The 18,055-nt window shown below is 39.6% G+C and overlaps 1 protein-coding gene across 1 annotated transcript in view; it reads right to left on the bottom strand.

The window, feature by feature from the left end:
- Window positions 1-14,614, bottom strand: part of ENOX1 (ecto-NOX disulfide-thiol exchanger 1) — a 127,533-nt gene extending 112,919 nt beyond the window's left edge. The window contains exon 1 of the mRNA XM_062514773.1: window positions 14,509-14,614. Coding sequence (XP_062370757.1) covers window positions 14,509-14,599 — 91 coding nt within the window. The 5' untranslated portion in view covers window positions 14,600-14,614. The remainder of the gene's footprint in view (window positions 1-14,508) is intronic.
- Window positions 14,615-18,055: the final 3,441 nt, after the last annotated feature.

Raw genomic sequence — 18,055 nt, 5'->3', positions numbered from 1 at the left:
CTGGCTTTGTCACACAGGTCCAGGAGGAATCCTTGGGAGAGAGAAACCTCACACTCACTCTGCCCACCTCCATCTGTTTCTCAGAAGAGTTTCTGCAGTTTTCCACGAACACAACATCTTCCAAGGACATAAATGCCACAGCAACATTCCTAATTCAAAGGCTGATATAATCTAAACTCAACAAAGCAAGGCTGATCCCAGAAAAATTGAATTTTTCTCCGTCTCTTCCCCTCTCTTTTGTGACAACATGAAAACTCAAGAGATGACACAATCCAGGAACCCTTTCTGTAATTCAATTCTAGTTCGGAAGCAAAAATCTACTTTCATCTTGGGTCTAATCTAATATCAGGGAATGATGAGGTTTTTTGTGGGGGAATTCTTTGTTCCCTGAGAAAAAAAGCAGCAGCTTTATTGTAGAAATCACTTTCAGATGAAATGAAGACAACACCAATCTGGGCCCTCTCTATAAATTCAGAAAGATTCACGTCGCCTACACCAAAATATCAAACTACGGCATCTCAGACAGGAGCCTTTAACTTCCTCATATGGAAAAGCTGGAAAAGGTAAAAAAGGTGAAGATTTTTTAGAGTGATTTGTCCCACCTGCAGCTATTTCTGCATTCCCTGAAGAAGATTTGTATCTCTTTTCAAAAGCTATGGCAGAAACCTACTATCATCACAGGTCTTTCTTTGTCACTCCTTTGCCACTCAGTAACAGGGAGGCAGAACCATGTACTTCCTTGCTGTAAAGAAACCACTGGGAAATTACTGCATTGCCTTATTAAACACCATCGACAAAAATTAATTAAATCTCAAACTCAGACTTGGTGGAAAAATTACTGTGAACTAGAGAAGCAACTTAGAACAGTCTTATTCTGGTTAAGCCATGTTAGAAAAGATGTTATATTCTTGAGTGGTTCTACATATAGGCAACAGCCAAGACACTTTCTGACAAGGATGAGATTTTCAGACATGTTTAAAACATTGAAGAGCTTCATCCCATGAAAATTCCACAAAAGACATTGACTAGAAAACTGTTGCAAAAGGGACAAGATGAAAAATTTGTCAGACTGAAATGGAACAGCAGTCCATTTTGAATGAGGCAAAAGGCATTTAGAAGATACAGAGCACAGGAAGAGAAGCTGGGGCTTTTTTTAGACATTGGGTTTATAAATGATAAGAAAAATAAGTATGGAAGTGGTATATTTGTTTCAATTTCCAAAAGTATTTGACAATTTTCCATACAAGAGATTAATAGCTAAGAGGCACAGGGCAAGAATAAAGGAATGAAGAATTCTTCTGTATATAAAATCTAGTTCAAATTGTTGCTTTGCCCTTAGAGGATGACTATGCCTTTTACACATGGGATCTTTTCCTTACAGCCATAAATTGACCATTATCCTGTGGGTCTGGGTTTGGAGGGCTACTTTAATGTCACACATTTGTAATAGTACTGTTGTAGCTTTAATGGTCGAAAAGCAAAAATAGGATAAGGCTTATGGGGCAGTATAGTCAGAAAAAAGAGAAGTCCATGTTCAGGTCTGAGAAGGAGTACACATAGAGATCACATCCTTTGAGTTTAATTAGATATATGAAATCAGGTAGACAAAAAAGCTCTTTGGCACCTGTAAAATGAAGGGAATATTAAAAGCAAAGTGAAGACACTGTGATTATTCTGTAAAGGGATAGGTAAGCCTATGGCAGATAAAAAGATTAATAAAGGGGGGAAAATTACAGTGTACTGCAAAAAGTATTCTTTCCTTTGAATTCACATTTTTAATGTCTGCTATAATTAAAGTTTTAGTCACCTGGTTGCCTCAGAAAATTAGAGGGCTGGTGTGTATTTTTCTAGCTACATGAGGTGGTCCAAGAAGCAATATAAGCTTTACCCACAAATCTTGGTTTGTGCAAAAGGCAGGCAGGGATTAGTGCCTGCTCCTAGAAATGGATACCACTTGCTTCCTTGCTCTGTGAGCAAATCTGCATTGGGAGAGTCAGCAGTGACCCTGCCTCTCTCTTCTCATCTTTGTATTCCCAGAGGTTGGTTTGTTATTGGCACAGCCTCTGAGGTCAGAGTAGCACAGGCTGTGAGTGGACCTGGGCTTTAAATGAAGGGGTTAATTATACGTGAGGGAAAGGACTTTTTTTCCCCCCACAGGTTTTCTAATCTAAAAGACAGATGAAGCCTGGTCTTTTATGGTCGGATTCACTTTCCTTTATTTTACTAACACAGGGGAGAAAAATAAATTACAACCTCTTATTCCTGCTGGCTCTGCAAACCCCTACAAATAGATTAGGGAAACTGGGTGCTATTCTGGTCTGTATTATTGATAGAAGGGCGCTCTCCACCTCACCCTGGCATCACTCTCTTCTCTGCATTCATCTCTGAAACTCCAGCGAGGACAATCAGGGTTCCAACAACAGTATTTTCTCAACATCTTACTACTATCGGTTACTGAAGCCAGAGCAAAACACAGGTTTGCTACCCTTTAAATCCCCAAACAAGTTTGCAGAGAACGAAGAATGTGCAGACTTGTAAAATCTAATTTTATGCAGCCAACAAGTATTGCATACTTTCCTGATATTTTCAATCTATAACACAACTGTAAAAGAAACCTATGACAGGTTGTCATCTTTTGATCATAAAAACATGGTGAGGAATAAAAAAAGTCTGCCAGAGGACATCTTTAGTTCATGCTTACTATATACATATGTGGATGAGGATTAAACAGAGTATCTCAAGGCTATAGATGAAACAAATCTTGGAAGCACAACAAATAATAGGTCATGCAATCCAGTCTAGCGAGATGCAGCTCTCACGCAACATGGCCCACAGAGGCCAGATACTATTCTACATTGGAAAATGGAAATAATTGAATGAGAGCAAGGCAAACACCCTAGGAAATATCTAAAACCCCAAACTTTATTTGAATTCTAACAAGAAAATTCTGAAAAAATGCCCCTAGATCCATAATCTGATGCCTGTTAGCATACAGAAGAGAGAATTACAGAACCAGGAAGAGTGTCTAGAATATGTAGATGTGTGATAATGTTTGTTACATGATCCTTAGAATAATGGAATCCCTCTATTACACTTGAGGAAGCTGAGAACCCATTAGGAGGCATCTGCAGCATAACAGAGATTTCATTCAAATCTATGACACTGGTTTGTTGATGGAAAAACAGAGATCAGGGGAATGAGAAAGTAGGGAGGTAGGAACGCAACTGTCTGCTAAAAGAGCTGGTAAAAAAAGCCCTCCACTGAGAACTCAGGGCCTCAAATCCCTGTATGAACAGTTGGAAGGATGGTTAGCTCTCGTGTCCCCGATGAGCTCAGTTGCTGAAGTAAGACACTGGAAGAGAGGCAGTCCCTAAGGGACACCAAATGGTGTATATGAGTCATTAGCTATCATCTGTTTCCTTAGCATCACACCTTTACATTTTGAAGGCATGCACACATGTAGAGACACATGCCACCCCATCAGGTGGTGCTGAAATTATAGGGAAATACGTGCTGGGATCCTTGATGGAGCTGTACATTTGTTTTGAAGGCTCTCTACTAGTAACTTCCATTAATATATAATAGGCCCCTTACCTTCAACCTTTGCAATGTTGGCTACACGCAAGCCTGCTTCTGCAGTATCGGATGGTTTGAGTTTGTTCTATCTTAATTCCAGTTTAAATTCCACTCAAACACCACAAAACAAACAAAACCCATAAAAACAAACAATGACAAAAACAAAACAACAAAAACACCCCAACCTCCCAAAAAAAACCAACCCCAAACAGAAATGCAGTCAGTTTTCCCTTTTGAAAAGGAAAACACAGGACACATGTTCTAAACTACACTTAGATTTTAAAGCTGAGAATTAATAACCTGAATTGCAGCCAAAAATGATCTTAGTCTTGAGGTTGAAAGTCTTTAGTCTTGGGAGTTGACAAATCAGTCATGACAAGCCTGAGCCAGCTATGGTTTATTATAAAATCAAGCTTGATTATCTACTTGAAGTAATAACACAGACCAGAACAAGAGGACACAAAGTTAAAAGGCAACATATGAAGGAAGAACTGGAAGAGAAATACTGCTTTATAGAGGCTGGTGAATAGCAAGAACAAACTTGTACTTGATTTTTTTTCCATATACTAAACTCTGACTAAAAACATAAAGGGACCCACAATATTTATAATTAGCAATTTAGTAAAATCAGCTACTCAGCTTCTCAGCTGCAGATTCCTCCCATGCTACATGCACACAGTCCTTAAATCCAGGTGCAGCTTCTGAGTTCTTTCTGTCCACTTCCTATGACCTTTGCCTAATCTTAAAAGATTACGTAAGTATTAAAAACACAACGAAGAAAGAAAAGGATGCTGTGACATTTATTACATTAAAGGACAGCAGCACTATGTTTGGGTTTAAACACATTTAGTGTGAATTAAAAGACAAAAAATTCTAGTCACATTTTCTTGTCCTCTTGTTTTGGTGAATTTATTGCTATTTTAATGAATACTTAATTAATTTATGGTACTGCCTATTATAGCAGAGAAAGTTTAGGATAATCTGCAATGTTGCAAAAATGCTTAAATTAAGAATGCTTAATTAAAGTCCAAAAAAATGTTACCAAAAGGTGCCAGAAAAGAAGGTTTCATGACTATTCTTGGAAAGGTCTAAGTCATGCAAGTCCAAGTATAGATCAAGACCTGAAACAGGCGATTTCCAACAGAAGGGTTAAATGCATTTGACAGAGGCAGCTCAAAATAAGGTAAAACTTTAACACTGCAGTCAGTTATAATATTCCACATTTATTGCTAGGGAAATGAACCACTTGAAATACAGTTGTGACAGAAAGAAGAAAAAGTGCTGGAGAAGCACACAACTTGCTCTGTCCCTTCAGTGCAGTCTGGACAAGTCTTTTCTGAAACTCAGGGTGTGCTACTAGCTCTTGACAGAAAGGTGACACTAAGCACATCTGCACCTTCTCCCACAGTGCTGTCTTCCCTAAATGCTACCAAAGCTCTCTCCCTTCCCTTTTGCAAATCCCTCTCTAAATATCACAGCAGCACAGTCAAAGAGGAAGAGAAGGTAGGAATTGTCTGCATGTCTCTAATGTGCAAAATAGTTTTCCTGTTCTTCAGTGTCTGACTCAGAATATCTGATAAAAAGAGTTAAAACCGCTTTTTCACTTGGCACCATATTACTTCTGTGCCTAGATACCTATAAAAAACCTACATAATAGACAGGAGGCTCCGTAATCACTGCTGCTTTTCATGCCAATCAGTATTATCCCATTATTTCTGTGCTGTCCCTTACCTACCTGGTTTATCTAAGTGAAAGAAAACAGACCATGTGCAATTTGGGCCAGGATTGACTCTTAAGGGTTCAGGCATTGTTTAGCTTACTAGAGGTCTGTATCTCTAAGCCTTTTCTGAATGGACATAACAAATAATTACTAAATAATGTAGGCATTGTGGTGGGGAGGAGGAGATTACCTATAAAGGAAAATCTGCTAGAGGCAAGGAAAAAATTTTTTAGGAAAAGAAAAATTGGAATAAGAAATCTGCAAAACCCAGAAAGACAGATAAAGCTGTTCTTGTTCATGAACATCTCTATTAAATTTCTTAAGCTACAGTAACAGAATATCTTTTATATTTGGGCAGAATACAATCAAAATCCATTCTACAGAGTGTTAGAGCATATTGTATGTATTAAGCTTAATTATGTTTCACCTCCAGGTCCACAAAGGGAGCTACTCCAGTGGCCAGCTGCTTCCCATTACAGAGACATTACTCAGAGCTGCTGTCACGAACATCATTTGTCACCACCAGAGCACGGGAAGGTGTGGCAAATCCATTGTTTGTCTGACAACATTTATGAAGACAACATTAATTATGTATTCTGTTACAAACTCCCTCACATGCCCAGGGATTAGGCTAACTGAAACCCAACTGTCTTCTTCAGTATGGACCATCAAAAGACATTTTTCCACACTGATTGGTTCTGCTCATATTTCACAGATGGACTCCTGCCTTGAACTGAATGTGCATCTTCATGCTCTTTGTGAGACCTAGTTCTCATGCTATAAGCAAAGGGCATTTGAAGCACAGGTGTCAGAAAGGAAAGAAAACCATGCTTATGTTGTTCTCCTCAAGATAAAACATAGGCTTCCTCTCCAGGGGCTAAGCTCTAAGCATTAACCTAACCCATGTAGGCAAAGAGGGAGCCTGACTAGGGAAGAACAAAGGATTTTATAGACTTGATTTGGGGTGGCTGCCTTGGGATCCATTCATATTCAAGTCTACCCCTCCTAAGAAGCTTTGCTCTGAGACTGCCCCTGGCGGTGCCATCTGCACCCTCCTGAGAACACTCTGCATGGACTGAGCTAACAATCCTCTCGGGACTGCTGTGTCCATCCTCTGTGGACCATCTACCTGAAAACAGCTTTGGCACAAGGGCTTCAGCTAGCTTCGACCTCAATACCACAACTGTGCTCAGCAGCTCACCTTCAAGCAGCCTGCCATTAACAAGACTCTTTCACCCCTGAATTTATGTAACCTGGTATTCATACACTGCCTTTGATTCATTAAAGCGGTCAACCTGCTTTTCCTATTGACTTGTATTCACAAGAACTCAATTTTTCCATCAGCAATCCATGTGTCACTCAGGTTACACTGGGCTCCCTGTGTTGGCCAAGGTACCTGGGATCCTTGGAAGGGAAGGGACTGCAGACAAAGCTATACTCCAACAGAAGTAAACAGTCAGTAGCAAATGGTTCCCAACAGCCTCTTGGCTTACTTTATGCAGTGGGATGTTCATAATTACTCATGGGTTTTCTGGTCTAGAATAAACAAACACATGGAAAATAATAGAAATGGAGTCTTTCCAAAGATAAAAGATGGGGAAAACTTCTGCAAAAATAAAATACTTCCTTATGTTACTTTACTGCAACATCAAATAAGAACCTGCCAAACAGACTGTTGGTGGTATAATTACCAACAGTCAGGAATTAAAAAAAAAAAAAAGAAAACAAAATGCCGAAATATCCAAACAATATGGCTCACATCATAAATTTACTCCAGTATTTTGAGACCATTAAGAAGAATATGCCAAATAATAATCAGTCTGTTTTTCTAAACTGTTAACTGGCTTGGATAGGAGTATAACAGCAGAAAGGGAGATATTATATTAATAAAAAATCCTCCATTCCACATTCAACACCACCTTTGCACTTAGCACTTCCCTCTATGTGGCCCTGCTCACCTCTGAATCTTGTTTACCTGGGACATTCAGCCCTTCATACCATGTTAAAAAGTACTATTTATTTTCAAGCACTGAGCAGATTTTAATCATTATCTTCATCCCTGGCCTCAATTAAGGTCTAATATAGAGGAGGTACTTGAATGACCTAAGAGGTGCACTTAACCCTGATAGCGTGTCAAAAGGCACTCGAGAGTTTCTGCCACATTTCCTCTGGCTGTCAAATCTTTCTCTCCTTTTTCTGTTGTAAACTGACTGTGTTTGTTCCTAGCACTTTAATGTCCCCTGGAGTGAAGTCTCCTTGAGTAACACTCACATGATAGAAAGTGTGATTAACTCTGCAGGCGCTTTTCAGGTCAATGAAAAAATCCTACTTGTTACACTAGTCTATAATACTTTAGAGATGTTCCCAGGGGCTCTACATACTAGGATTCCCACAGTACCTATTCTCTCTCACCCTTGCTGTTCTCCTGTGTCTTGGAAATAAAAATACATAGTTTTATCCGGGTATAAGTGCAACACTAATCCTTAAGAATATGTTTCCTACAACTGCAATTATTCTGATGGATCATTCAGATAATTTGAATGGTATATCTTTTCCTCTTGACTAAAATGTTTCTATAGTGAAGATGATTAGATAGAAAGGAACTAAAATAAAATTAAGATTTTTTTTTTTCACAGCATACCTTACTCCATTTATTTTGCATAATAAGCCAACTTGTTAACAAAACACAACGCATAAAACAGGTTGGGAAGCCATAAAAGATGAAAAGATGCCTTCGGAAGATACCTTGTAACCTTGAGAGGGTTGTAAAATCTACAGAAAAACGTGGATTTTATTAAGACTTTCTATAGCTTTTTTTACTGCCAGGTCTCACGCCAGTGCAGCATTCAGAACAAATGTAAGGACACTGAATACTACTGTGCCATGGGGCTGCTGAGCTCTTCAGCTCTTGTGGTCTGCAGCTTTCACAGGCAGGGGAACCCGAGCTTGTGGAGTGCCTCAAACACCAGAGCTTACATCTTGAGAGCACTAAAATTCAGTCACAAATTATAGATGCTCAAGCATGTTTTTCCTTGGAAAAGTGACTATCTTCAGCTCATTATACAAGTGACTCACTTCAAAATTTTTGTGGATAGACTATAATGAGATAGCAGGAGTTAAGTGTTAATTACAGAAAAGGAAGCTGTGTTTTGTTAGGCATTCTCTTGCATGATTTGAGTCGTGGACTCATCAGCACATCGGATTAGTGGCTAAGCAATGGAGTGTAGAAAAAGGAAGCTTTAATAGGTAACAGGGTAGCAGGGGTAGAGGGGAAATGAGACTGCCAGATGACTACCAGTGGCTCCAAGCCTTCAGTTATGGAGAGGCCACAGAAGAAGAGACATACACATGAGAATCCTCTGGCCACCTGACTTCTTAAAATCTTCAGCTCTATACAGTCTTTCTTTGGGGAGCTGGTGAATATAATCAAATATATCTTGATTTTCTACTTGATTTGATTTTTCTTCATTAACGTTACAAAAATGGTACACAACCAGAACAGTGAGGAATATGTTTACAATTTAGTCAGCATATGATGACCTGCAGTGAACAATAATTAATAAAGCATGCCTGGAATCTGAATATAGCGATTGCCTTTAGTTACAGTCTTCATTCTGGAGAAAAAGAGAATCTGAATATTATGACTCCAAACACTTGTAGGCCTCGAGATAATAAAATTCTGGGAAGCATGTTTAACCTTGGGTCTTGAGATCTAGGAGTCTCTAGATCAAAATTTCACAAATCTTTCTGTTATTAAAAAGTACATCTGGGGTTGCAGCTGTAGGATTGTAACTACTTACTGCAGCAGGTATTGTTTCCAAAAGTGAAGTTTTCCTGTTACGACTTGATTTGGATAGATAACTTCTAGTCTGGGGAGCCTCATTCTGCTTATTAATGATCAAGAGGAGAGCGCATCAAGAGTGAGAAGCACTTATGCACTGATTTGCCTTGTGGATCTCTCCCTATGAAGAAACTGATACCCAACACTGTCAAAAGCACAATCCTGAGCGAGGTGACCTGATTGGATCTGACAGCTCCTATGTTCCACTGAAATCAGGTCAAAAGACAAGTGTGTGGGGAAAGCAGAAACAAATCAAAAACCAGAAAAGGTTGATGTAACTGCCTAATATTTCACAGCCTCTAGTGTCTGAAAAATACATGCCTGATGCCACAAAAATGGTGTTCTTTTCTATATCCTTTGGTAAGCAAGTTGTTAGGCTGCAAAGGTTCCTAGTCTCTGATTTCACTAGGATTTTGTACAAGTGGTCAAAGACTAACTTCACGGAAAAAAACCCACAAAAAGTGGGTGTCACTGAAAATTTTACTATCTTGGGGCTGAGGCATATTGGCCAGACTCCTATGGAACAATGTGCCTTAATAATTATTCTGTAAATAAGCAGAAGACATCAGTTTTCAGACATACCCTTGACTTCCAGGCAAACTTGTAACTTTCATCTTGGATGTCTGCCCTTGTGGTTTGTTATTTTACTCTGTAAGTTCACAAATATGCGTCACAGGGCATGAGCTTAACATAAAGGCTAAATGAATTACCACTCTTCAGGTTCATTTGTACTGGGGAACTTTTTGACATACACTGTTTTTGACTTACAAATGTTTAGGTCATCGAGAGGGAAGTGCCTCAAAATTGCATCCTGTTTCTCAGAGCACTGGTTAATTAGTGAAAGGGGAACTGAACTGAACCAGAGAGGTAAATAATTTTCTCAGGAGGATATCTTCCCTTAGAAAGCAGGTAATCTGATATAGCAATTGCTAAAATAAATGAAAGTGCAAGAACTTTAGATTCAGGAATGTCAAAATGGCCTTTAAAAAGTAGCAATGGAAAAGCAAAATAAAACATTCTCAGTTGGCTTAGGTCACTGAGTATTTCTTCTAGTCCTAAAATCTAAGAAAACAGCAGACTTGAATGTACTTGAAAGCTGTGTTCGAATCAGAGTTGCCGAGCACAAAAAGAGGATTTAGTTCTCAAAAAGATGAACTACAAACTAACCTTCCCCTCTCACCTGACCATTTTTCTCAGTCTCAAAGCACAGAAAACAGCAATTTTAAGGCCTGGATAATTCAAAAGCAGTTTAACAGATTTTCTTCAACTTTTCCAGATCTTTCTTTCCTCTGAGCTAAAAGCAACCATGAGAAAATTCAGCCTAAAAGGTACATTTTTAAAGAAATTATAACCTGCTGAAAGGGGAAATTTAGACTGAAAATACTTTTCAGTCATGACTATTCCACATCAATCTTTAACACTTTAACTAATGTATTATTAAACTACAATTTATTGTATTAATGACGTATATACAATGTATAAATGCATATAGTAGTGTGTGTGTATATATATATATATATATATATATGCGTGTGTGTGTATATACATGGAAAAAAGTAAGCTTTCTGAATAACTATAAGTGTAAGCAAAATATGTAGACACCCGAGAGATATTGTATAACTATTAACAGGAACCCATCTTTACAAATGAAAGGTTGTGACATTTGCCCAGATCAAAAATCCAATTTTACGGCACTGAGAGATAAGGAATTAAATAGAGTGCAGATATCACCTAAACTGGTATCAAAAGGTTAATAGTGCTTAAAATTGATTAGTTACCAAGATCAGACAGCCGTCATCCCAGGCTGAGAGAAGAGCATTGGCCAGATGCTCTTCTGATGTTGCGGAAGCTTTAGCCGTCATTTTAGCAAACTGTTGAGCTAGACAAGAGCTTTGCAGATTACAAACTGGGGAGTGTGACTGTTACAAGGCAGGCATCCCAGAAAGTTACAAAGCAGCCAAGTTGAGAACTGCTGGGGGAAAAAAAGTCTTGAGAAATCTCTAAAAAGACTTAGTAGTTCATATGGACTCTATACATATGAAAACAAAAAACGCCCTGCACAGCAATCAGGAACTGGTCAGTTTGGGGAAGGAAAGTCCATGAGTGCTAAGTCCTTTGAGCACTGATAGACCAGAGCACTAAAAGATATGTCAGGATAAAGGTCAATATCATACACCAAATTTCAGACTACAGCAGGTTATGTAAAGATATCCAGTAAAGATCCCAGTCTCTCCAAGATTAATCTAAACTATTCACCGCTTTCCTAGCTATCAACAAGGCTTGGAACAAAAAAAAAAAAAAAAAAAAAAAAAGAACAACAAAACACAAAAAACCCAAAACAAAAACAAAAAACTCCCATAAAACTTAAAAGATGGACAAATAGTTAGCACTGGGACATGGTTGTGTCATTTTCATCTCAGAGAAATGTAACAGATGACAGCAGCAAAAGCAGTATGTGACAGCTGAAAAAGCTGACTTCATTACTAGGATTAATAGCAAAAAAATGAAAAAGCCAGAAATAGCTAGGGACTAGTTATATATTTGGTTGAATATAATGATGCAACTCTCACTGAGCACAGATGCAGTAAATATATTAGAGCAAATAAATCTGTATGTATTTCCATGGCAAACGGAAGTTTTGCTATTATGGATCTACCATAAAGAAAATGTGTCAAAAACTTATGAATCTTAAGGAAATATAATGAAGCATCAAATCACTTATTTACCTTGAAAATACAAAGAAGTCTAAAACAAAGAAAAACAATAGGAAAGGAAAGAAGTTACTTAGCACATGTAGAGAAATCAGGCAGCACTTCAGTAATTAATATTTATTACTTATGGCACCTTTCATACATTGAAAATGCTGAACAAATATGAACTGACTTGTACAACATCTTTACAATACGTGATACACATAATTATGGAAATTACAGCAGGGGGCTGTCAGTGGTATAAAATCCTGGAGACCCTCCCTTGTGGGGAAAAGCACTGCACCTAAAATGAGACTGCCATGTAGGGATTGCACAGAACATCTGAGGACAAAATTTACACCAAAACCGAAGAGACAGAATAGAGCAAGACAAAAAGGCAGGGCACAAACTTCCACAGCGTATGCAACTAAGATGCTCATAAATGAAAACAGCAGAAGCTGATTTTGACATGTGACTATTTTCAGGTTGGAGGTAATCGCATTCAGGTTGAACACAACACCTGCAGGCAAATCCCCACTGGAAAATGGGAAAAAAGTCGTTTCCCCATCAACACATAGAATCATTAAATGTTCTGAGTTGGAAGGGACTCACAATGATCAAGACCAGTTCCTAAATCCGCATGGTGCAAATTATAGAACGTATCCAAGAGTGTTGTCCAAACGCTTCTTGAACAACTGGCCATGACCACATCCCTGAGTAGCTTGTTCCAGTGCTCGACCACCCTCACAGAGAAGAGTTTCTTCTTCATAACAAATCAGAACATCCCCTGATGCAGCTTTAGGTCATTCTCTCACATCCTATCACCAAACATCAGAGAGAGGAGATCAGCATCACCCTCTGCACTCACTTTCATTAGGATGTTGTAGACAGCAGCTCCTCAGCCTCCTCTTCTCTAAGCTAAAAAAACCTAGCATCCACAGCTGCTCCTCACAAGCCTTGCCCTCTAGTCCCTTTCATCATCTTTGTTGCCTTCCCTTGAATACACTCACCACTCTCATATTTTTCATATTACTCTTACCACACACAGCTCTCATGGTGTGGCTGCACCAAACCTGAGTAAAGTGGGACAAATGCCTCTTCAGAGCTGTTAGTTACACTGTGCCTAATGCAATCCAGCTTGGCCCTTCTGGCCAACAAGATACATTATTGACTGATACGGAGCTTCCCACCAACAGAACCCACCAGATTCTTTCTGCAGGGCTGCATTCCAGCCTCTTCTCTCCCAGTCCTCTCATACATCCAGGATTACACAGTCCCAGGTGCAGAATCTGGCATTTCTCCTGATTAAACATCACACAGTTGGTGATTGCCCAGCCCTGTAATTTATCCAGACTCCCTGTTAGGCCAATCTACCCTCCAGAGAATCAACAGCTTCTCTTTTATTTAGTATCATCAGCAAACTTAGTTTGGACTCAGCTTCTGCATCCAGGCCGTTGACAAAAGCATTGAAGAGAATTGGATCCCAAGGAGTGGATGGCTTTGCTTGTTTCTTTTAATCAGGAGCATGGGGTTAAAGCCAGAGATCACCAATCAGTTCACAGTCTCCACCAGCTCAACTCTCTGCTTGAGACTGATTTGTTCTAAATCAGCTTTCTTGCAGCTTAGTGTACCAGCCTGTAAAACAGGTAATTCAGAGCCAGATCGTCAGCTGTGAACTGGCACAGCTCCTCTCAGTTCCCAGTGTCAGGAGGGGGCATATTTGACCAAAATTAAGTATCAGGCCTCCCTGGTGAGGCAAGCAGAGTGATTTACAACATGACCTGGCTCACTGCATCCATGTCTACGTGGAAAGGCACAGACATGACAGGATGCTACTCTGATACAGATATTACACAGCTCTTCCTAAGATGAAGTGGCAGTGCAGCTTCCAGAGGGAATCTGTCATGTGCCTGGCATGTGGCTTGTGTCTACAGGGCACCCACCCATATATAAATAATTCTTCTCTACACCACAGGAGCAAAAAAGTTTTAATGTCTCCAACTAATTGGGCCATTAGTGTTGACAACAAAGTCTGCTATGCCCAGTCTAATCTGTAAAATACTGCTGGTTTCAAAATACTGCTTTTGTGGGTGTTACAAATAAGTGATCCCTTGCAATCCCAAACTATGACTGGGAAGAAAATGACAAAGCCTAACAAGAACAATCTCTTGACACTCAATTTTATGGAGCCAGTCAGAAAGTAAATAAGCACACACCTGACAGGAAAGCTTCAGTTCACTAATATCAACTGAGCATATGAACTGTACAGGCTTCATGATTTTCTGCCCAGTTAACACAATTCCAGAATCTGCAGTCAAGGGTTCTCAGCCCAGGGTATTCCTTGGCAGAACAACCTCAAGACATCCTTCTTGAACAGAGAAACAAAAACAAATGTTCTTCCTACATGACTTTCCTCCTAGTCTTGATCCAGCATAAAGACTGATGGTTTAGCTGTTCAATTTTCCCTGAGAGTTCTAGTTTTTCACAAGGTTAAAATATAATATGGATTACATACCAACTACAAGAAGAGACCAATACACAGTATGCAATATTAATCATAGGTGATGTTTTCAGAACATAAAAATATAATATCCTCAGAAAACATTCCATATATTTTTCAAAGGACAGGAAGAATTCATGACTGGTGCAAGCAATGTTTTTTTAAAAAAGAAAAATCTTACCTGTCACAAGCTGTTGTCCTGCTAGTCCTACTGGAACCATCCCTAGATTATTCATAGCTGTAGCCCAAGCCGTGGGATCAGTGACTGACATGTTAAGCTGTGTGGTATCTATAGCTATACTTCCTAAACCATCAGCTGCTGCAAGAAAGTAAATATGCTGTAAGGAGAAAATCCAATGCACCACAATTTTTAACCAAAACTTTCAGTGAAAATGATGTATCACAACCACTGTTTATTTTGGGTTTGTTTAGTTCCTTAATTATAATTAATCTTTAGATAATTGATAATAGTTCTTGGTATTGTATAATAGAGCACTGTATAATAGACATTGGAAACATTCAACAGATGTAAAATGGCAAAAGGAAAAGAGAAAACTATTCGCCAAGAGGCTAGTCTAGAAGTAGAACAGGCTGTGAAGTCACCATCCCTGGCACCCTTCAAGACTCAACTTGATAAAGCCTTGAACAGCTGGTCTGACCCTATCTCTGGCTCTGCTTTAAACAGGAGGTTGGATTGAAGACTTTCTGAAGCCTCTCCCAACCTGAATAAATTGCCCTGCAACACTCTGATAGAACTTAATGATACAGAAAAAGTTGCGGAACTTGCCTGAAACCTGTGAGAACCAAACACACCCCAAGGAAAGACCTGTTTTCCATAAGGTGCATTTTTTTCATTTTGTAAAAGATTTAAGAATACATTATATCCCCCAGTTACAAAGAGCGCAAACAAAATCCATTCACTATAGCAAATACCAAGTTTTCTTCTAAAACTGAAAGAGAAATACCACTAATATAGTCAAAGTCAATATGGACTGAACCCAGGTATGCACACAGGTATGGATCTTCCTTCAATGGAGAAGAGTGGTTCAGGTAGTTAAGGGATAGCACCTTTCTGAAACACCAGACACAAGGTGTGATCACACATTTTTGCTCCTCCCCTCCCCAGTCACACCTGAAATCAGCTCTTTCCAGTTATTTTCTCATGGCCTTTGCAGACCTGAGATATTTACCAGCAGCCATTGCTTTTCCCTTGATCCTTTTTCTTGTTAGACTTCTTCAGTTAGGAATAATTCTCTACTGTATTAGCAGCATCTTGAGATGGGATATCACCAAGCACAGGGCCCACACACACCTCATTAGGCTCTGAAAGAGAAAAGATGGAAATCAACTCCAAGTGACACAGCCAGAACACAACAACAAGGGACCGACCTCTTTGGGAGGCACTCGAAGCTCCTGCCCACTCCCTGTGGATCACCAGCCCCAGCCTCTGCGCACACATTCCACAGCCTCTGTAGAGGCTTTCCAGCAGGCGCTCGTCCTTGACTACTGCACAAACAATACCACATATGAACCTGTCAGGCCACTGAAAAGCCCTTCACAAATTAGGTCTTATCAGCAGCTACACAGCCTCCTCGGCATGAAGGCATCGGCTGAAAGAACATATTAAGGGATGAATACGTTTTCTCTTTTTTTAACTGTTAACAATTAACTGATGTTGCAAGTTTCAAGGAAATAGTCATCTGTTCTGAGATGGAAAAAGGAAAAAAAATACCATGCAATGACTTACAGAATGGAGCCTGCAGAGATGTGGCAAAGTAAACTTAAAAAACTGAGGATGATGCCTGCTCCTTAACTAACACTGCACCCGTGGCTCACAGAGGTTAGTTAGCTCAAAGCAAAAGTGCAGTATCTGTTTCTAGCTAAAACACACTGCTCTCATCAGGTGTCTGTCAGGCCATGAATTTTACATAAGGGAAACTTCTTGCTGTTGCTGTCACTGCTTGGGAGGCTTGCATTGCTCATCAGAAAGGAGGCTGAACAGGTAAGAGGTGAGAACAAAGTCTGTGAGCTCCCAGCACTTCCAGCAGGGCCAGAAAACACTGGGCTGAGCATGATCCCATACACAAGCCCAAGTTACTCTCTGTGCACCAGGTACACGGGACTCTGGATGAAGGAGGGCCACATTAATGTTTTTTGGCTGTCCAGTAGCCTAAGGGGTCTGATCCAGGGTGGTGGGTACCAGGGGACAGCAACTGACCAGAAGCTTACAAGAGTTCAGGGAGAATCTTGGTGACTTGTTCAGCCCTGGAATAGCTGTGCTCACTTTAAAAAAACTACTTGAAAGACCATAACTAAGAGGTTTCCAACATCCAGACCCAAAGGATTCACCTTTAGAAAAGACACAATTAACATAATTACACTATATTTTAGCTTAGTACCTCCTACATTTTTCTTTTTTTTTTTTATTTGATGTGCACAAAGTACAAGCCAGAAAGTTTTATGTTTTAGTTCCATGACACTGTACACATCATTCCACAGGAACATGACCAAACCAATGGCTTTAAAAGTGAAGAAAGAGGCAGGCTCAGACAATGATCTACGTATATTTGTAAGTTGTAATTTACAAATAACTGGTATACAAGGCTAAAAAGCATTTTGTTCAAATCTACAGTGGGTCTACTTAAAAATCAGTATTTATCAACCCTTAATATTTGAATTTGCAATTCCAGTTCTTACTTGATATCCACTATTCCTTTTACATAACATAAAATATTTTTATCTTAAAATTAGCTTTTAAATAACATCTATAAACACCCAACAAACACTGAATAGAAGTCCTCTGCAGGGAATGTGACTATAACATAAGGCAAAGCAGCCAAGATTTATGTCAGCTTTTTAAAAATTGGGTGTCTCCTGTTCAGCTCTTTAAACTTGTACTTAGCCCTTTCCACTGAGGCTATAAACTTCTGACCACAAACATCTGTTTTGAGGTTAGGGCTGGCTGAATTACTCCTTGTCAATGAGTTATTTCTCATGCAGTGCAGCCCTCCTTGCTCCTTACGAATCACTGACAAATCAATTCCGATTTACAATTTTTTATGCTGAATAGCCCAGATGAGAGTGGTTCACCTCTTCCCCTGACCAGAAGCCTTGTTGCCTTGATAAAGAAAGGAGCATTTATAAACCAATGGTGATGAAATGCCTCTTCATATCTTGCTATGTCCGACTTGCATAATGCATTGCCACAGCTAATGGGGAGGAAGGAGGTACTGCCCCATGGTTTTGGGGCAAAGGCATCTCAGATGGGCATGGATTGCAGGGATAAGAGGAAGAAAATGGGTGTTGGATTCTCTCTGCCATTCCCCTTGCCCACATTTTACTGTTTGGTGGAAGTGTGTTCCAGGCAACAGGTCTGCTGTTGAACACTACACACTCTTCCGCCCAAGCCCACACTGCAGTTGCACCAGTTCTGCCAGAAATGAAGGATCAGACACCGGTCTAGACAAACACACCTCAGTCTACTGGGAATGACTTTTTGGTGTTTGCCTTCTGACATGTTGTTTACATATTTCATATTTTGGTATACTTTCATGTATCTACAAGTATTTGTTGAAGTCCTTGCAGAGGAAGAAGAACATAACACCAGGAATATGAACGAAAGCAGAACCAGTAGCTTAAATTGTTGAAACTCATGGTGTACTGTACCACGGGGTCTGCTCAATTTGCCAAGAAAGTCTTTGCTTGAAACACACTCTCATAGCCCACCC

This window comes from Cinclus cinclus, chromosome 2, assembly GCF_963662255.1.
Source record: "Cinclus cinclus chromosome 2, bCinCin1.1, whole genome shotgun sequence".
NCBI lineage: Eukaryota > Metazoa > Chordata > Aves > Passeriformes > Cinclidae > Cinclus > Cinclus cinclus.
This window is presented reverse-complemented; position numbering and strand designations above follow the sequence as displayed.